Raw genomic sequence first — 21,990 nt, 5'->3', positions numbered from 1 at the left:
ATTTATTTATTTTTGCCCTTCAGATGTCTTTAAAATCTGTATGTGTATGTGTGTGATTGCTGTTAATCTCTTCCACTCTGACTCCTGGTTTCTTGTTGCCTAGAAAGACATTCCCGTATCAAGATTGTATGAGGATTTCCCAACATTTTTCCCTTGCTTTTATGGTTGCTTGGTTTTTTGGTATCTGAATTCCAAATGCTAAAAACTAGTTCTATATTCATTTATAAGGTGTTTTGTAGTTTAAGTTACAATAGAAATGCCAAAGACCACTGACTTTTTATCTCCCCATCTGCACCCCCACCCCAATATGGAAGAAGTGCACTGAGAAGCGTCTGCAAAATTATGTTTAGGGGAATTTGATATTTCTTAAGTGTTCACTGCTTCCTGTCCAAAAATGTGTCTACTTAAGATACTATTATTTAAGCCTCTGTGTACTTTTAACCATAGAACTGGTAATGGAGACTGCTGGTAATTTATGACCACAACTGTAAGCTTAGATGAAAGAACTAACAAAGAGTATTTTCCTCTCTCTTCTAGATTTTATAGGAAGACAAAACTTGTTGGCTTTCAAGACATGGAGTGTGTGCCTTGTGGAGACCCTCCTCCTCCTTACGAACCACACTGTGAGTGAACACGACACAGGCAGAGCCAAGGCCTGTGAAAAAGTTTAAATGTGTAAACCTTTCTTCTCTGGCAGATGGAGCCAAGTGTGTCTCTCCTGTGGGGTGTACAGCGTGTCCTCTTTTATCAGGCTTCTAGCAGGACAGAGAGCCCCTTTGTTGTGTGCCTCAGTCAGCAAACCGGGCCCAGGGATTTGAATGTCGAAGTGGAGTGCAGACATTGCGCCACTGCTCTGCTCCATTGGAAGCCTTCCCTGGCATCCTGAGTCTGGAGTTCAGGCGACGGTGATGAAGCAGGCGGCCCGCATCCTCGCTCGCAGGTCTTCCTGCCCTGGCCCCATGAATTCCTGGGTTTTCCTTTCCTAGTCCCCAGACAGGACTGTGGTGGCATCTCTGCCTTCCCAGAAAAGTTCCTCTGTCTGAGTCACCTGCCCTCACTGTGTGTCACTAAATGGAACTTAGGCCACTTCATCCATTCCTCCTTTTTTCTCATTTAACAAACACATGAGAAAAGAGAACCCATTGCATGCTGGGGATACAACTGTACGTGAGAAAATTGTGCCTTTTCCTCTTTATGTGAACATTAGTTACTCCTTTTGACTCTGTATTTTGTGTAGATATAAAAGGTATTTGTTTGAAGTTATCAACCAGCATCAATTTTGAATAGGAAGAAGAGTGACCTCTCACTCTTTTTAATCCTGAACACAAACCAGGCCAATAAAAACCCGCAGGAAGGGAACCGGTGAGTGGCCCCTATGTGGCAGCGCATGCTTGTCTGTGCCACAGCAGGGCTCAGGAGAGCCACACTTCACGGCTCAGGGGAGAGCGAAGGGCAGGAGGGAGGACGGAGGAGGCGTCTTTATCCCACACACAGGTCTCTCATGCCTTTCTGGGGAGCACTGTTTTGATGGCATTTCCAATGCATGGGCTGTGTCCTCTTGCTTCTTGCTGTGGTAAAAGTCCCCTCTGAACTAATTGAAAGTTAGCGCATCATTTGATAAGGTCACACAGTGCTTCTCTTTCCAAGAGTGTCATGGAATTTTGCAGTCCATATTAGTGTGTCCTTTACCAAAATGCATTACTTTCTATTCTTCCTTTGAAGTGATAGAAAAGCAAAAGACATTGGAAGACTTTCTTTTATAGAAAATGTATATTGATCCTCATTTTTATAATAGGTAAACATTCACCAAATAATCCATCACAAATAACAAATGCAATATTGAATGCCTGTTATCAGGCACAATGCACATGCTTTACTTGTTCTGTTTTACTTAATTTTCTCAATAATCCTATCATCAGTCCAAATTTGTCAACGAGAACACTAGTCCAGAGAGGTTAGTCCCGTTCCATTGTTGGCTGCTAAGTGCCAGAGACAGTATTCAACTTCCAGTCCAATTCTTTCCACCACAATCTACTGTCTCCCTAAGCTCCCTAAGGAAAACCAAGCTATCTCATCTTTCCTATACATTGACTCTTTCTCATATAGTTTTCTTCAATATTAATCACTTAAAGAAAACACTAAAAATCTAGCATGTAAGAGACACTGAAGGAGTGTCTTTATGCCACTACACAGCCCATCAAAGGACAAGCCCTCTTGCCAGTTTAACATGCAGTGACCTGGGCTTGCCTGTGGGTCAGCCCAGCCATCATTCTGTCAGGAAGCTGAGTTAAAATCATGCACTGCAGCCCAGACTGCTGCACAGAAATTCTGTGAAGGCAGTATTGCCACTTTAGAGTCAGAAAGTCTGAGGGTTTTTTTTCCTGTTAATTTATTGGATTCATATTTAATACAATCAAGTCAGAACTCTGAGGCTTTGGGATTTTCTGCCTTCGAGGTTCTGGCTAAGCTCAGATACCATAAATATCACAAATTTGCCTTTGAAGGTAGATCTCACATGTAACTTTTAGTGCCTTGTGAAGTCCTTAGTAATTTAGTGTTGTGTGAAGTCCCTAGTATTTTAAAAAGAAAATTAACCAGCATATATATATATATATATATGAGTGTGTGTGTGTGTATGTTTCTTCGTATATGAAACTTTTTAGAAAGCAAGGAAAAATAAGCTCTTCGTCAAAGTAAAAATTGCAGTGTGCACAGCTGATAGCCTTTCAAATCACAAAGCAAGACAGGCTGGTCGTCTTCAGTGAGCAGGAGGCCTCATCTCTGTAAAAGAAAGTTTGCTGCCTTTGGCACAGCTCTTGGCAGTAATTCCAGAACACAACTAATCTCCTCAAAAGAGATTTTGGAGTCTTTTGGGAAAATTTTGTAAGGTGCCTTATGTTTTCATTTCTTCCACTTTGGGCTTTTTTTTTTTTAAGCTCGTCCACAAAGAGCTGCTGCTTCAGTGATTTTTTTCTTCCCCCCCGAGGCGTTCCTGTGCTACTTAGACTGTCAGCTAGACTCTCAGCTAGAAGAAAGTGACACCTCTTAAGCTAACTTAAGGAATGGGGTTTGTTTCAAGGACATGCCTGGTAGTGGGAGAGGCAAGAACTCTCTGGAAGCAGGAGTAGCCCTCCCCGGGGGGTCCCAGGTGGCCCGGAGTCTGGTGGCACACCACGCCTCTGCACGAGACCCTGCGTGCTGCATGCTACAGCTGCTCTCCGGGTCTGCAGGGCTGTCTGTCCTAACCTAATGGGTCTCTTCGCTCTGGATTTCCCGTTTCTGTCAGCTGCCCCAGGGACCACCCCAGTACCACACCCGTCTGTGGCCTGTGTGTGGCCAGCACTCACCTCCCGGAGGGCGAGGTCTCCCCTTGTGAAGTGGAGTGGTACCTGCCTGCTGTGGTTGTGTTGCCAGCAGGGTTGGATTCACATCTTGGCTGCGCTTTGTACTGATGGTGTAACCTTGGGCAAATAGTCTCCCCTCTGAACCTCTATTGACTCTGGAAAATGCCCAAGTCTGCAGATTTTGGATAGAACTAAATGAACGAGTAGTCCAGCAACATGATACCTGCCCTGGGGCAAGCTCGGTAATGACTGTCTACCTGCTGGCCTGCCGTCTTTCAAACCATGGCCCTGCCTGTCCTCGGCCGTGCCCTGACCCAGATGTGCTCTTCGGAGGGTCTGCTGCTTTGGAGTTGTCCCGGTCGGGGAGGATCTCATGGTGCATCTGGCTCTGATGTTTGTCTTCTGGGGCTTCACCTCCCCTGGTGGGTGAGCACTGAAGGGTACCAGAAAGTGGGTGCCATGGAGTTTTGTGCCTGAGAACCTCAGATGGGGGCCAGGTGCTGTGGCTCATGCCTGTAATCTTAGTACTTTGGGAGGCTGAGGTGGGAGGATCACTTGAGCCCAGGAGTTCAAGACCAGCCTGGGCAACATAGTGAGACACCATCTCCACAAAAAATAAAAAATTAGCTAGGGATGGTGGTGTGTGCCTTTGGTCCTAGCTACTTGGGAGGCTGGGGTGGGAGGACTGCTTGAGCCCAGGAGGCTGAGGCAGCAGTGAGCTGTGATTGTGCCACTGCACTCCAGTCTGAACAACAGAGTGAGACCCTGTCTCAAAAAACAACAAAAAAAAAAAAAAAAAAGAAAAGAAAAGGTAAAAGAGAAGAAGCTCAGGCCGGGCGCGGTGGCTCAAGCCTGTAATCCCAGCACTTTGGGAGGCCGAGGCGGGCGGATCATGAGGTCAGGAGATCAAGACCATCCTGGCTAACACGGTGAAACCCCGTCTCTACTAAAAAATACAAAAAACTAGCCGGGCGACGTGGCGGGCGCCTGTAGTCCCAGCTACTCGGGAGGCTGAGGCAGGAGAATGGCGTGAACCCGGGGGGCGGAGCTTGCAGTGAGCCGAGATAGTGCCACTCACTCCAGCCTGGGGCACAGAGCAAGACTCCGTCTCAAAAAAAAAAAAGAAGAAGCTCAGATGGCTACACAGGGAGGCCGAAGGCTGAAGAGACCCGAGTTAGGCCAGTCTCTCCCCTCTCTATCTTGGTCTGAGGCCTCCAGCCCCACCCGCACCAGATGAACTGTAAGCCCCGCCTCCCCGATAACAATGGATTTGTGATGATAATCCTCCCGTAGCCCCTCTGTCTGGGCACGAATAGCATTAATGTGTGACACTGACTGGCTGGGCACGGAGCTCAGGGTTGATGAGTGACGCTCCTGTAAATGACAGATAAATACAAAGACACCCATTACATAGAAATGCCTGCTGCAGGCATTGTTCCCCCAAGTAACTTCAGTCCCTAATCACCTGTGCCCACTTAGAGCTTCAAGTAGAAATAGAGAAAAACACACAAGAAAGTTTAGAACCGTATCCTGCCTTCAGTCTGATAAGAAATGCAGATTTAGTATGATTTCTTTTAGCAATGTTGACTTAATTTGGAACAAATACTGTGGTTGAAACAAATGGTTCTGAAAAAATTCAAAGCGGTTTTCACCAGAGTACAACTTTATTTAAGTATGTTTAACCTAGATGTTTGCTTTGTTCTCAGGGGCTTTGTAAGACAAGCCACGTGGTTCTGGGGAGATAAGGGATCAGATAAATCACTGTGGGGAAGAAAGGAAAGCCAGAGCTGGGCCGACCTGCAACTCTTAGGAATTGCATGGGCTTCACAGTCTTAGAAGACAGCAAGCAGTTGTTTGCACCAATAAGTAATAAATCACATTATTAAAAGTTTATTATTTTCTAAAGGAAGTTTAAAATATACTTTAAATAACAAAGGCAATTTCAAAATAGACTTTTAAAAGATGTATTTGCTCATTAAAGATAATTTTTAACATTTAGTAGAAAAAAGCCAGTGGTGGAAGGGAATCCCAGTAGTCCCCTAAACAAAGCATTTGCAGCATCGATCATTACAGAAACAAAGACAGCATTCTCACGGTTTTCTTTTCAGCCTTTTTTCTATCTATGCCACTGATTTTGAAAAGATGGGCGTAATTACACTGGACATACTATTTTGGATTCTTTTGCTACTTCGGATATACTCTTTTCATATAATGACTTGTTTGGGTAAAGAGTCACACAGGTATGTGGCCTACAGTTGCACTTCTGAGGCTGTTTCTATTCCACATGACACTGCTCTCCCCTTCTGTGCGAGCTGTGATGCCTTATTCATGCACGAACGATGGATGCCCATGAGTGTATTTCTGTGTCCGAAGGTACTCATCTCTTTGTCTCTTGACATTCAGGGTTAAATTATTTTAAAGTAAGGGTGCCTGGTAAGTAGGAGTACCTCTTTTAAACCAAACAAAAACAAATTGAAAAGGAAATAAATTGGGAGCATTTTGAAATCGATACAGGTTTTCTTTAAAGGAGAAGGGAGAGGAGGGAATCTGGGAGGGAGAGGGAGAAGAGCAAGTCCCTCGTGTTGAATTCCAAGTTGACTTCAGCTCTTTCCTGAGTATTTCAGCCAAACCATGGAGTTAAGAAGCCAATTGGTATCCTCTTCATCCTGGGCACTGAAACATTTACTGAATCTGATCAGAGTAAATGACTGCGTAATGAGACGCAGATGAGATACAGATAATCCAAAAGCATTTTCCGTCTGCTGGGAACGTTCTGTGATTTTTACTGTGTGTGTGGATGGTTTTTTGTTTCTGCAGTGGAGTTGTTTGTGATGAGTTTGCTAATACTTAACGGCCGCCTTTTCCAAGAGGACTTCCTGGGGCCTCTGCATGACAGGCCCGCAAAGCCAGTGTGTAGAGGACTAATTAAGGGCTCCATTTACTGAGGGTTTTCAAGTCGGCTGTGGTCCTCAGACCAAGACTCCTAAGTGTCCAGCCAGGGGATCACTGGCACAGCTGCTCTTAAGGGGCCTTGCTTTGGGTATTGTTTCAGGAACAGATAACTGCTACTATGCGTTTTAAATGAGTATCTGAGGCAGCAGAGAAGGGGCGCTTCTTATAGGCAAGTCTTAAGTATTTAGCTCTGTACTGCCAAACAGAAATTTCAGGGCAGGGAATAGGAAGACAATGAGATCAATGGAAAGCCCATGGTTTGTGGAAGACAGATTACCCAACCAGGCCTTCCTGGGAGGTTCAAAGCAGGGATTCCCTCCATTGTTCACTCATTTATGATTGGTTTAAGTTACTGTTGCTCCTTCTCCCCTTCCTCCCATCATCTAGAGTTCCTTGGTTTTCTTTACTGTATCTCTTTCTTTTTGTCAATAACATGAGATTTCATTATTTCACTGAAAATAATCTAAAATAGTAGTAGTCAAAGGTTGCTTATGTGGAAACCAAATAAACACAGCTGAAAACTTAAAGCAGGTCTCTCCACACAGTCCCAGCTCTATAGCTCTATCAAGAGGACACCTTTTAATCGCTCCCTTGGAACTCATTTATTTTTTGTTGCAAGCATTACTGTACCAAACCAAACCAGCCATGCTGGAGAGGATTAGAAGAGAGAGGAGAAGCTAATCGAGGCAGCCGGAGGTGAAAGCGCAGCCTGCAGGGAGGAGTCAGACGCTCACAAAAAGCAGCATGAAGAACTCCAAACACATTGTCATTTGATGCCTTTTAGTGTAGAGCAAACAGACCTTTTCATCCTAATGACTGACCCCTGAGGCTTTCTCTCTAATACCCCTAAGTATGATAATTACAGTTCTTATGATCATTCTGAACCCCAAAAAGGAGTGCAGGGATGGATGATCACATTACATTTGCTGACATCGTTTTTCTTTTTCGAGACAGTCTCACTCTGTTAGCCCAGGCTAGAGTGCAGTGGTGCCATCACCACAGATCACTGCAGCCTGGACTCCACAGGCTCCAGCGATCCTCCCACCGCAGCCTCCTGAGCAGCTGGGCCCACAGATGCATGCCAGCGTGCCTGACTAGCTTTTGTGTCTTCAGTAGAGCTGAGGTTGAATTCCTGAGCTCAAGTGATTCACCTGCCTCAGTTTCCCAAAGTTCTGGGATTATAGGCAGGAGCCACCACACCCGACCATGAAGTCTTTTTCAAGGAAGCAGAAAACTGTTGTAATTCATTTAAAAATGATTTACATAAAAAATGACCCTCTCAAGGTTATTTGCTTATGGAGGTAAACGATTGTTTTCTGAAACTGTGTGGAAAATTTTGTTACAGCAAACTCCTCATTTTCTGAGGATGTTCAAAACAATAGCTGGGGCCAGCCATGGTGGCTCACGCCTGTAATCCCAGCACTTTGGGAGGCCAAGGTGGGCAGATCACCTGAGGTCAGAAGTCTGAGACCAGCCTGGCCAACATGACGAAACCGTGTCACTACTGAAAAGACAAAAATTAGCTGGGCGTGGTGGCAGGCACGTGTAATCCCAGCTACTCAAAAGAAACACTTGAACCCGGGAGGCAGAGGTTGCCGTGAGCCGAGATTGTGCCATTGCACTCCAGCCTAGGTGACAAGCCAAACTCCGTCCCAAAAAATAAAATAAAATAAAAAATAAAACAAAAAACGATAGCTGAGCAGTTTAAATGTCTTGGCCTGTTTAGAGAAAAAAAAAATGCACCATAAATGTAATTGGTTTATAGGATTATTTAGTTATTTCAAGCATTTATTCTCCAGATATGTCTCCATAGCCCTAGTTTCATTAAAGTTAAAGAAATCAGCAAATTCTTTAAAAAGTTTCTTTAACACATGTGCCCTACATTCATTCTTGTCTCCCAAGAAATGTCCTTTTTCTCAAACTGAAACCTTTCAAATTTAGCAATTTTTTCCCATAAAGTTGCTAAATATTTGTAAGTCATTGACTGTCTGTTATCAGTAAACACGGAAAAGTCGAATGCCTTGACTGAATGAGTTGACAGCACCCCTTGAATCTGGAGCTGCTCTTGAAAAAGTCTCTGTGTGCCTGAGCCTTTGATGGGGCCTTCTGAGAACAGTAGCAGTTGATTATTACCTAGTCACCAATAAATCTCATTTATCTGGCTTTTATCTTCAGCCTCTGTTAGAGACTCAATTTAAAACCATTGAGCTGGCTTAAATATTTACTCACAATAAACAGGTTGTGATTTGTTAAAGGGCATCACTAAATTAAACGAATTTCAGATTAAGTACAGTTGATATTTAAAAATATCAAACCCAGCCGGACTGTTTCATTAAGTTGTGGGCTGAGTGAAATAAAGTTATATTTGCTTCATTCTCTGTCAAGAGACCAACGGGTTAGTGAGACCGTCCGTTTGTGGCCACACACATGGATCAGTGATTTGTGTGTGTCCCCATCAAATGCTTAAAATAAACGTGAGCTTATGGAGGAAAGCAGACTCATGATTGATGCCAGACCTGTAGTGGATATCCTCAAAGTTCAGGCTCTATCACTCCTTTTCGTAGAGGGAGCATTTACCCTCTTGAGGTGGCATGTGAGGGCCTGCGCCGTGCGGGGAGACAGCTCTCGGGTTCACGTTCTGAGGAAGACCAGGGGATGTGACCTTAACCAACGGATTGGGATCGTTTTGTCTTTACACTTGGGTGTCTAGCTACTTCCTTAGGGGGTTTACTTGAGTAACATCATTTTTGAGAAGGGAATAAAGAAGTTCCAGAATAGTGTGAAATAGCAAGTTTTTTTGTTTTTTTTTTTTTTTTGAGACGGAGTCTCGCTCTGTCGCCCGGGCTGGAGTGCAGTGGCCGGATCTCAGCTCACTGCAAGCTCCGCCTCCCGGGTTCCCGCCATTCTCCTGCCTCAGCCTCCCGAGTAGCTGCGACTACAGGCGCCCGCCACCTCTCCCGGCTCGTTTTTTGTCTTTTTTAGTAGAGACGGGGTTTCACCGTGTTAGCCAGGATGGTCTCGATCTCCTGACCTCGTGATCCGCCCGTCTCGGCCTCCCAAAGTGCTGGGATTACAGGCTTGAGCCACCGCGCCCGGCCGCAAGTATTTCTTGAATTCCAAAAGGTACCAGGCATTTCGTCTGCATTTCTCAGCCTGCCCTTCACATAATGTCCATGGTGTGTGTTTCCTTAAAGCCCTCGTTCCACAGGACACGGTGACGTGGAGGGGAGACCTTCCTGGCCTTCCTGGCAGCACAGACAGGCCAGGCTCGATACTGCCTCTCCACGTAAACTCCGAGCGACAGGATTAAGAGAGTTTTAAAATAATTTATAAATTAAGAAAAATTCTGAAACGATAAATGTAATTGAGTCATCCCACTTGAAAAAAAATGGGTAAAATACCTCAAAGTTTGAAAAGGGCATTAGAAAGTTAAAAATGGAAGCTCGAAGTCAAATTTCAAACAGGAATTAATTAGTTTAGAAGATAACATCCCACTTTGGGTTCTTAAAACATTATTATTTTTTGAGACGAAGCCTCACTCTGTTGCCCAGTCTGGAGTGCAGTGGTGTGATCTCGGCTCACTACAACCTCTGCCTCCCAGGTTCAAGTGATTCTTCTGTCTCAGCCTCCCAGGTAGCTGGGATTACAGGTGCGTGCCACCACGCCCGGCTAATTTTTGTATTTTTAGTAGAGACGAGGTTTCACCATGTTGGCCAGGCTGGTCTCGAATTTCTAACCTCAAGTGATCCACCCGCCTTGGCCTCCCAAAGTGCTGGGATTACAGGCGTGAGCCACGGAGCCTGGTCTACAACATTATTTTAATTGCTTCATTTATGATTTTGATTATCTCAGAGAAAATATTTTAAGTATTCATGAGAGTTTTATCTATTATAAGTCATGCAGCAGTTTTCTTCATTAAATATTTAAGAAACATTTTTTCTTGATAATTATAATTTTAAAAGGAAGTTTAACTTTCAGAATAATTTTTGAACTTTACTGAAATATAATGTATATACAAGAAGATGCATCCATTTTAAGTGTAAAATTCAGTGAGTTTTGATGGATGTATAATCTTTTAGCCCATCGTGATACAGAACATTTCTGTCACCCTCCCATAAGGAAAGTGACGATTTTTAAACATTGGTCTTGGAGTGGCCTCAGAGGGGTCCCTTAGTGAGCTGTCTCAAGGATATGGTTTAGACATCTTTTTGCTCTGCTGCTGTTGTAAAATGTGTGCTTGTGTATGTTAGTGTTTCCTGTCCTTGCTTCATTCTCTGTCAAGAGACCAACAGGTTATGTTATGAAATTTTCTCTTTGAATGATTTTCTGAAAAATCTTCAGTATTGAACTTTCTCAAATGCCACTGAAAATAATTCCTGAAAATATTGCCAGGGGTCAAAGGAGGCATGGTTTTCTTCAAAAGGAGAAAAATTGCTTTTTAAAATTCTTGGTATTGGACTGTTTAACACAGGAAACATGTCAGGGAGTCTGTCTTGGGTGCAGAATGCGAGTCTAGATATTAACGAAGTGCTGCAGAAAGACATCTCCCCCACGTTGTAAATGATCTGCTCATCATCTCCTTTAGGGACAGCTATCTTGAATGCTAAGATGTCCCTGCCACTGATGAGGACACTGGGGCTGCCCTGGTGAAAACCACAGACCAACTTCCCAGTTCTCAGGGAGTTAAGATTCTGAGGCTGCAGGGCAGAGGTATTATTTACAATAAGAAGCTGAGGGAAGGTTTATTAAGGTGACCCTGGGACAGGGCCCTGAAAGAGGGGAGGAGGCAGAGACACCCACAGCAGAGGCCACAGCTGGTGACTGAGTCCATGGGTGTATCGGACAGGGCTCCTGGGCTGTTGTGAAGATGTATTTAACTTTCCTCGGACTGCTGTTGGAAATAGAGTGGAGGGGAGCAAGGGAGGAAGCAGGAACTCGCTCTCCTAGTTCAGCAGAGCATTTTTAGCTGGCACAGGAAACGTATGTGCTTTGAGAAATAGTGTGGCTTTTCACCCCTTTCTCAAGAGTCGGTTATTAGTTTATTTAACTAATTCAATGTATTTAATTTAAATAAATCTTATGTATTTACTAGTTATGTGTTAATAATATTATAATATTAGTTATGTTTTGTTTGCCTCTTCGGATAGTCAATGAAAATTAGAGTTGTTGTTTTTTTTCCTAAACCCAAATGAAACACATATTTGAACGAGGTTAACTTAAGCTTTTATATTCTGCTGTAAGCTTTGACATTATCATGAGTGTCTTCTATGATTTTAGGCCCCGGGGACACAGATAAAGGCCTGAAAAATAAAATCAGGGTAAGCTCTCTCTGATTACCAATTTTCTCATAACAATCTCAGTTGATATCCCAAGACTAATGCAGACCCATCTACTCGATGTTTTTCGTGGAAGCTCATTTAGGCTTCGCTGTGAAGAAGGCTTGATTTTGAGTCCTAACGCTTAATTTTCAGACACATTATTTAACTTTTCTTCATCCCCGTTTCTTAAAATGAAGATGCTAGTAATTGTAAAAGAGGCAGTAGTGCTGGGTCTGAGTCCTGAATCGCCTTCCTGTTCCAAGTCTCAAGAAAAACACTCTCTTTCTAACCTAACCTGGAGTTTTTGTGCTTTGCCCCAAGTCCTGTCAAATGTAAAATTATAAATGAATTAATAGCCGTATCAATTCTGCTGGCATAGAAGAGAGCAGGAAACACTGTCTACATCCAGATTTTCTTTTCAGTCTAGACTCAAACCACCATACCAAACTGTGCGCAGATACACATTTTTTTCTTAGTTGGAAGTTAATGGGTGGAAATAATTTGAGTTTCATCATCTGAGAATAATTTCACAGATTCCTTCTTCAAATAGTGCCGTGAGGTAAGTAAGAGTTATCCACTGATGACAGGGAAGGCAGCCTCACAGGATCAGGGCCCGCAGGTTACCACCTGCCTGTGTCCACATGGCCTTCTCCAAATGGGAGGGGAAATGGACACGCCCTGTTTTCTTCCACAGGGGCTGGAGGCCTGAGCCCAAAATGGAGCCTGGCACTCAAAGGGTTAAGGAGAGTCCATGGTGAAACTGGGAGGGCAGAGGCCCAAGTTTCTGGTCTCTGTTGGATTCCCAGATGGCAGCCCCAGATGAAGCACAACTATTTTTGAGCTTGCGCTCCCACAGCACAGATGTTCAAGGCCATAATAATGTGTTTCTTTGATGGTGTCTTCTGTTTCTTGGTGCAGAAGCTTAAAAGCTTCATTGTTTCATCAGTCAGATAAACACAGCAAGACCTTATGGGTCCGTAGAATATTAAAAAGAAAAACATTCTTGCCGGTAGGGAAGGTTCCTTTACTTTCTCATGTTTGTGAGACACTGTAGGTAATCTGCTGCCATTGTGCAGCTTTTAATTGTTTTCAATGTTAATGATGGTATTTATGGTAATTAACGTACAAAACAGCTGTACTTACAATCCAGCAAGTGCCAAAGCGGAACCTGAAGCAGTGAGCTGCTCCGGCATACGGGGGTGCCTTCCCTCAGCCCTGCAGTTCGGGCCAGGCGCCGAGGCCTGGGGTGCTCCTCTCTGCCTTGCCAGCCCTCCCCGTGGTCATTGCTTTTCCGGCCTTCTTTTCTTTTACTCAAAGACAGGCGTGATCATATTTGGCCTAGTCCATCCTGGTGGGCGGCAGGTCTCTAGGCCAGGTGATCTGGAAGCAAGATGAAAAGAGGAGAAACCAAGTTTGGTTGAGGAACTGAGCAAATCTCAGCTGCGGTGGCGGTCAGCCCTGTACCAGCCCCTCCCTGACTTCCTCCCTTCTGCTGATGCCTCTGGGTCCCCGGTTTGCTTCACGATCCCTCTTGCTGCCTTAGTTTACCCCGCACCTCTGAACCATCCTCCTGACCCCTTTGCTCCCTCAGCCTCCCATCACGCTGCGGGGTCCTGTCCCTGGGCTGCCGGGTGCCCTTCGGTCCTGTTTTTCTTGAGTTTTACTGCCACATCATGCCAACATTTCTGCTGGTCCACTGGGTAATTAATACACATGCACATCACAGAGTGGAAAACTCTTTATGTCTGTATCTTGTCCATCTGTAATTTGCTTTTGTCCTGTTGAGAAGAAATAAGAGCTGTTTAGTTCAATTCAATAATTAATTTTTATTTTCTGGATGGAAACATTCACATTTTATACTAATAAATAAAAATTAAAGTCAAATTTAAGGAAATTTTAAGGCCAGGTGTGGTGGCTTACACCTGTAATCCCAGCACTTTGGGAGGGTGAGGAGGGGGGGATCACTTTAGGTTAGGAGTTCGAGACCAGTCTTGCCAACATGGTGAAACCCTATCTCTACTAAAAATACAAAAATTAGCTGAGCATGGTGGTGTGGGCCTGTAATCCCAGCTACTCAGGAGGTTGAGACAGGAGAATTACTTGAACCTGGGAGGCAGTGGTTGCATTGAGCCCAGATCATGCCACTGCACTCTAGCCTAGGCAACAGAGCAAGGCTCCATCTCAAAAAATAATAAAAAAAAATTTTAAATTCTTTAGCACTTACTGTTGATCATAGAGCCAAGAATGAGTTGGTAACCACTCAGTTTTGGTGCTCTTGGGTGACCGCAGGTGTGGGGTACGCCAATTCATATAGCCCCATAGCAGGTGTCCTTGGGGACACCAGTTCATGACATGGCTCCTTTCCTTTGCCTCCCCTCAGGAGCCCTGCCGTGCACAGCTATAGCCACGTGCCAAGGGGATTCATCCTACCCTTTCCCTGGAGTCCCCCACCAGTGTTAGGAGCAGACTATGAAAGATGATAGCTCTTGGAGTTCATGCTTGGTGCTTCTTCCCTAGGTAGCTCCCCAGCCAATACCACCTGGCACAAACCAGACAGGCCCCCCGGAAGATTTGGCCAGCAGGGCAGTGGTCTGCGTGCCCTGGCCTGGCCCTGGAGGGTGCGGGTGATAGCAAGAACCGAGGCAGTGGTGGGAGGGAGGGAGAGAAGGAGAGAGCCCAGAGGATTTGGAAAGACCATTTCCAAGCCCTGCACATGGCTGGATTTGAAAGGATATGCTAAAATTGTTCTTTATTTTTCTAGCAATTGAAATACAAAGGACTTATTATTGCAGTCAGAATGAATGATGATACTGTGGGGTTTGGCTTAGGAATAAAACAGAACTCTGTTGACATGAGCACAATACTCTGTGCTCAGGTTAGTAAGGACCATCAACTCACTTTATAGCCTCAGGCAGCATTGACACCTGACTAAGATACTGTAGTGCTGTCAAGCCGAGCAGCGGAGATGTTCTGGGTGGTGCTGACCTGCAAGAGAAAGGGGTTTGGCTGCCCGAGAGGCTCTGTTATAAAACATGCTGTGGGAGGCCGTTTGTGTAGCTGGAGGAAGTTCACAATGGAAAATAATGGTCTTGATTGGACAGGGAACCAGTCCCATATCTACACACTCCAAATAGAGACTTGGTGACTTCTGGCTTACTTTTAAAAATCAATTTTAGTAACCAAACAGGATACTAATAGAGGTCAGAAAATGTAGCTAGCTGTGTTAATGAGAATGATTAGAAACTGCCAGATTTCTGTGTAACTTCATGCTGCCAGCTTATCACCAATTAAGTGCTATGACAACCTTCCTCGACTACTAACCTGCACCCAGCTTGAGTGAGAGTGTGATTCTCTGTAGTTAAAACTAAAACAAACAGTCAAAGAGAGAGGGGAGGCACCAGATGAGTTGATCCTTCTGGTTGTAAACGCTAGGCTGGGCCAGGCGGCTTCCCGTCTTCCTTCTCCTGACCACCTCTCTCCTACACCTTCTCCTCTCAAGTAGGCCTCTGTCTTCCCATGCTGGCAAACTGCATGCCCAAGATGTTCACGTGAGCACCACCAATCCATTCTTTGAATGAATTAAATCAAATTGGCTTGTCTACAAAGATAATTCTCATATGCTCCTCTCACTACCCTTTTTTTTCCGCCATAATTTTGCAGTAAGTGAGGGAGACCATTTGAATGTTGGTAATAGAACTAGAAAACATAGGTCCAAGGAAATACGAGTTTCTTCTCTGCCTTTTTTCTTTTTTCAGGTTCATTTCTGTCAATCTCCTTTCCTTCAGTGCCTCTTTTCTTGCATGTATTTTAAATATGTGATGTTATTTTTTCTTAATGTTCATTAATGTTGCTATTTTCTTGTTGCTACATAGTTAGTAAGTCCAAACCCAGGTCTTAGTGCCCAAGCAGCTAGGGAGGAAATAGTCATACTGTTTTAGTTCATGTAATAAAGGCCTCTGGGAAAGATTTTGGAATCTTTGTACAAAAATTACGCTCAGTTATGGTACTGTCAGCTGTGTCTCGCCTGTGCAGAATTCTCTAATGATCTATTGAAGGAAAATCTTATAAATACAGATCCGGGGCTTGTTTTCCATATCCCTTGAGTGAGAACATTTACCATGATGACTTCTTTAAAACTTTGGCAGGAGGCATCTCAGCTATGTATTCTGAGAGCTGTCTTATGTAATTGACAAATAATTAAATGTTTTCTTATTTGCGGATGAAGGATTTTCTTTTTGGCAAGGGATGGAGTCTGGCTCTGTCACTCAGGCTGAAGTGCAGAGACGCAATCTCAGCTCAATACAACCTCTGCCTCCAGGTTCAAGCATTTCTCCTGCAGCTTCCCAAGTAGCTGGGATTACAAGCATGCACCACCACACCCGGCTAACTTTTTGTATTTTTAGTGGAGATGGGGTTTCACCATGTTGGCCAGGCTGGTCTTGAACTCCTGACCTCAAGTGATCCACCCGCCTCAGCCTCCCAAAGTGCTGGGATTACAGGTGTGAACCACTGCTCCTGGCCAGGATTTTCTTAGTAATGACTTTACCATTTCATTAACGATATTCCTTGAGTTTAATTATTTTGCTAACTGTTGCTTATTGTTATGTAACATTGCTTGATGTTTCCAGTGAAGAAATCGTTTTGGTGAAGTCCTTTGAGATCCTTAGATAAATGTACAGATGCTGCTTGACCTACGACAGGGCAACATCTAGATACATTTGCCGCAGATTGAAGATATAAGCAAAATATGTTAGTACGCATAATCTAACGAAGAGCGTCACTTACCCTAGCCTACTTTAAATGTGCTCAGAACACTTATATTAGCCTACACTTGGGCAACATCATCTAACATAAAGCCTATTTTATTAGAATGTTGAAAATCCCATGTAACTTACTGAATACTGTATCATACACTGTCAAAATTGCAATGGTTTTACGCCATTGTAAAGTCAACAAATCTTAGATTGAACCATCGTAAGTCGAGGATTATCTGTAACAGTGTCCATACCTTTATAAGAAAGAGGTCTAAACTTCTGGAACAGATTATTTTGGTTTGTTTTTAATCATTAATTCTCCTCCCTAACTTTAGTACTTGAGGGCTATGGGGACACATGCATCAACGATTAGTTGCAAGTCACTCATTCCATCACGTTTTCAAAGGCCTATCCACTATATAGGTGATTTCAGTTAAGAGACAGTCCAGATTCTGACATGATCATTATAATGTCTTGATTCTGAATAATAATTGGAGAAAGCATTACTAACACTTTTACGGCAATTTACTGTGTGCCAGGTTCCATGCTCACCCTTCATGTGCAGTACTTCATTCAGCTCTCACACAAATCCTGTGAAGTACATATTGTTATTTCTTGGTTTTACCAGTAAGGAAACTGAGGCAGGAGGCTGTCATTTGCTGGCGGTTACACAGCTAGTACATGCAAAGCCGGGGGTGAACCCAGACTGTTGGCTGCAAAGCTGTTAACCATTACTATGCAGCATCTTCCAGTAAGTTTTAAAGCCAGGAAAGAGGGAAGGAAAGAGGGATGATGGCCTGTTGATGTGCTTGTTATCACACATGGACCAGTGGAGGGAAGCTCTATGTAAATCTTTTTAAAAATTTAAACTATGATCACTCAGAACCTGAGTGCTTAAATTTATCAATAAGCAATGCTTCCAGTTTTTTGTCAGTATATATTTACCCCAGAGCTCCAGCAAAAAAATCAGGTCAGGTCTTTGGAATAGATGTGTTTCCAGTTTAGTCCTCATTGAGCAAAATCAGGTTCATGTAAGCACAACTTTAATGTGTGTTCACAGGCACATGAAAATTTACCACATCAATTCTGCTAATGCAGTTTTTTCATACATATATTAATTTATCTAGACAGTGCTGCCATTTTCTGCTTCCTCAGTAGGTGTAATTAAAAGCAACTATTCTTTGTAATTAATATGTTGATATTGCATTCTTATCTTTAACCCTTTGATCCAAAGTAATGTTCTGTCAGTACCAAACTAATAACAATAAACTTATCTCTCTCTCTCTGAGAAGAGATTTTAAGCCACTGGCTATTACCTAAGATTTTCCAAGAGCAGAGATAAAGTAGCATCTAAGAACTGATAGAGTAAGAGGTTGTTATTTAAAGAAGTTTCTACTCTTCTAATAGCATACCTCTTCTGTTTTATAAATTCAGCAACATGTTTTGATGAAAGCTGTTGTGAATGCAGTGGAGAGCTTTGATTCACATAATTGCAAGAGTTGGACCTTTCTGCCTATAATTCAGAAGATAAAAATGGGATAATGCAAACCATTTTGGAACATTAGCTGTCATTCTGTCTCTTTGAATACTGTGTAAAAGGGAGTAATATTTATTAATAATCTAAAGGAAACTTTTTAAAGTGACTCTTGTAAGAACTTGAGAATTAAAATAAATGTGAGAGGAACCAAGTGCTTTAAATTTCAGAACAGATATAAACATCTCCTCCAGTTTCACGAAGGACATTTCACATTTTCTTCCTGGTTTTCTTCCAACACACAGTAACAGGCTGAGGATGGCAATAAAACAATGATGGGCAGGCAGCCAGAGGAAAGCAGAAATAGTTAAATCAGAATTGCCGGATGGCGAAAAGGTGGGAAGATCGTCTGTGGGGTATCTCCAGGGCGAGTCCTGCTCTGTGTGGTTCTAAATAACTAAATCACCTCCACCCCTCAGTGCCCCAGTTGAGATCCCATCAGTGCCATTGTCATGTGCATTTGTTTTGTTCCAGGGATAGTCTTTCATCTCTTACATTTCACTTTACTGACCCTGGCTCACAGCACTTAGACACAAGTTCATACAACAATCTAAGTGGGAAAAAAAAGATATAAAAGTTTACCTCTTAGGGGTGAGTTCTGCTCACAATGAAAGCATAGTTATGAATCATCAGTATTAATAGTAAAACAGAGACAGCTTGGGGCCACCTTAGGGTTCTGCCTTGATTCACTTACATTTTAAATCACAAAAGGGCTGATAATTAGGGCAGTGCCTACCAAGGGAACTTAAAAGAAGAGTCAAGCTCAGAAGTTCTGTATTTATAAACCAGTGTTCCAACACTGCTCCCCATAGGGAAAAAGCTTGCATAGCTGTACTGGTTTTGATGTGCCCTCAGTTGGATACGGTTTCGCTATGTCCTCACCCAAATCTCGTCTTGTAGTTCCCATAATCTCCACCTGTTGTGGGAGGGACCCAGTGGGAGATCACTGAATCATGGGGGCAGTTATCTTCATCCTGTTCTCGTGAGAGTAAGTTCGTCCTCTCAAGATCTGACGGTTTTATAAGGGGCTTTTCCCCCTTTGCTTGGCATCTCTCCTTGCTGCCACCATGTGAAGAAGGATGCTTGCTTCCCTTTCCAGCATGATTGTTAGTTTCCTGAGGCCTCCCCAGCCATGCTGAACTGTGAGTTAATTAAACGTCTTTTCTGTTTAAATTACCCAGTCTCAGATCTATCTTTATTAGCCTCATGAGAACAGACTCATACACAGTTCAAAAAAGAAACTCATTGAAAACGATATCAGGTACTAGCTTGGAAACTCAGCCCTCAGCATATTTGAGGACTGTGGTCTGACATGATGAACGTTTGCTTCTACTTTGCGCAGTGGAACTGCAGCGAGCTGTCCTAAACACAGATGGTAGGAAATAGGCTGGCCTGAATGTCTGCCAGTCTCAGATGCTGGTGAGCAGAGATATCAACCCCCTGTGTATCTATATATATTTGGGTGAAGCTTCAAAAGTAACATAAGAATGATTCCTTAGGAAAAAGATGCAAATCCTAGTATAATCCTTCTGTGATCCTCTATTTGAAGAAGAATACTTTCTTACTCTAAACAACCCACTTCAGTAATAGATCACCAGTACTCTTAATTCCACTGAGTTCTGCTCCTCTTACTTTGTGACATCACATTTTCAAATCACATTTTGGTTTCATTTTAGCTCAGAATCATTCGATAATAAATTTGTAAGGGGCTACAATGGGCAGGGTCACTGATTTTTTTTTTAAATCACCAATGTTTTTCTTCAGAATGTACAAATTCGTTTTCTGTAACTAATCTCTAAAATAAAATATCCTGATGTAGCCTACCTTTTTTTTGAGACAGAGTCTCACCCTGTTGCCCAGGCTGGAGTGCAGTGGTGTGATCTCAGCTCACCACAACCTCCGCTGCCTGGGTTCAAGGGATTCTCGAACCTCAGCCTCCTGAGTAGCTGGGATTACAGGTGTGCGCCACCATGCCCAGCTAATTTTTGCATTTTTAGTAGAGATGGGTTTTCGCCATGTTGACCAGGCTGGTCTCAAACTCCTGGCATCAAGTAATCTGCCTGCCCTGGCCTCCCAGAATGCTGGGATTACAAGTGAGAGCCACTGCGCCTGGCCTGTTGTAGCCTACTTATTTAAGAATCAGAAGAACTCATCTTGCAAAGCCTTGGCTTATTTATGTCTTTCTTGAAATACGTTCTTTATACTGCTTGTTTTCTCCTTATCTCAGAGGCTGACTCCTCCTCTATCTGACTTCCTAATTTCAAAGCCTACCTGCATTTTGCCCTAGGTCCTCTTCTTTACACTGTACATGCATAGGTGATCTGATCAGTTCCTGGCTTTGGACGTTATCTATGCACTGATGCTTTTTGAATTTATATTTCCAGCTACAATCTCTTTTCTGCCTCAGTTTTGTATGTCCAGCTGCTGGCTTAACAGATCGACATGGATAAATAGGCATCTCAAACTTAACAATTAAAATGTTTTATACCTCCTTCCTCCCTCCAGCAAACCCATGGTCCCTCAACACTTCACCATCTCCATAAATTAATAGACAGCACCTAATTCACCCAGTGGTTTACTGTAAAACCTAGGCATCATCCTTGATTCTGCCTTTCCTTGCACCTGACTCACAGTCCATCAGTGTATGCAAATACTCTTAGAACAAACAGTTCTCAAATCAAGCCAGCTGACAACACCTCCATGACTGTAATCTTAACCCAAGTCATCACCATCGCCATCTGGACCAGTGCAGTGCCCCAGGCCTGCACTTTCTCTCGTTCCCTCCCCGGTCAGCGGCCAGTGATCTTTCTGAAGTGGAAGGCAGAACCTGCCACCCTCCACCCTGAAGCTCCCCCAGTCACTTCCTATTAGCTTTCTTTTTAATTGTGGGGAAACATATATCACATAAAATTAGCCACTTCAGCCTTTTTTTAAGTGTACAAATCAGTGATACTAATAACATTCGTGATATTGTGCAGCCATCAGCGCTAAGCTACTTCCATATCTCTTTCACCACCCCAGACAGAAGCTCCACACCCATTAAACAAAAGCTCACTGTGCCTCCCTTGCCCTACCCCTGGAAATTTATAATATACTTTTTGTCTCTATGAATTTGCCAGTTCTACGTATCTCTTATAAGTGGAATTATATTAGTATTTGTCCTTTTGTGTCTGGCTTATTTCATTTAGCATAATGTTTTCAAGATTCATTCATGTTGTGGTATATATCAAGTTTTCTTTCCTTTTGAAGGCTGAATAATATTCCACTGTATGTCTGTGCCACATTTTGTTATCCAGTCATCTGTTGATGGACGACTGGATTGTTTCCACCTTTTGGCTATAGTGAATAATGCTGCTATGAAGATATACAAGTATCTGATTCCTCATTTTCCATTCCTTGGGGTATATGCCCAGGAGTGAAATTGCTGGGCTGTATGGTAACTCTGTGTTTAACGTTTAGAGGACTGCCAAATTGTATCCCACAGCAGCTGCACCAGTTTACATTCTCACCAGTTACAGTCACACATTTTCACACAGGTCCCAATTTCTCCGCTTCTCCACCAAAACTTGTTATTTTCTATTTTTTAAATTATAGCCATCCTAATGGGTATGAAGTGGTATCTCATTATGTCTGGATTTATATTTCCCTAATTATTAATGGCGAGCATCTTTTCATGTGCTAATTGGCCATTAGTATGTCTTTGGGTAAATGTCTATTCAAATCCTTTGTCTACTTTTAAATTTGTTTGTTTTTATTGTTGAGTTGTAGGAGCTCTTTATATATTCTGGATATTAAATCCTTACCCGATAAATGAATTGCTAATATTTTCTTCTACTCTGTGGGCATTTCATGTCCTTGATGGTGTCCTTTAAAGCACAAAAGTTTTTAATTTTTATAAAGTCCAATGTATCTATTGTTTTCTTCTGTTTCCTTTGCTTTTGGTGTACATTTAAGAAACCATTCCAAGCCCAAGGTCATGAAGATTTTCCTCTATGTCTTTTTCTAAGAATATTTATTTATTTATGTATTTATTTAGAGATGGTGTCTCGCTCTGTCACCCAGGCTGGAGTGCAGTGGTGTGATCTTGG

The 21,990-nt window shown here is 43.0% G+C and overlaps 1 protein-coding gene across 4 annotated transcripts in view; it reads left to right on the top strand.

The window, feature by feature from the left end:
• TNFRSF19 (tumor necrosis factor receptor superfamily, member 19) overlaps positions 1-21,990 on the top strand; it is a 103,687-nt gene that overhangs the window by 53,662 nt on the left and 28,035 nt on the right. For all 4 annotated transcript variants that reach the window (XM_011958835.1, XM_011958818.1, XM_011958826.1 and 1 more), the window contains one exon: positions 538-623. In XM_011958835.1, the coding sequence (XP_011814225.1) occupies positions 575-623 (49 nt within the window). In that variant the 5' untranslated portion in view covers positions 538-574. The remainder of the gene's footprint in view (positions 1-537; positions 624-21,990) is intronic.

The sequence above is a fragment of the Colobus angolensis genome, unplaced genomic scaffold (genome assembly GCF_000951035.1).
Source record: "Colobus angolensis palliatus isolate OR3802 unplaced genomic scaffold, Cang.pa_1.0 Scaffold113, whole genome shotgun sequence".
In the NCBI taxonomy this organism is placed as follows: Eukaryota; Metazoa; Chordata; class Mammalia; order Primates; family Cercopithecidae; genus Colobus; species Colobus angolensis.
This window is presented reverse-complemented; position numbering and strand designations above follow the sequence as displayed.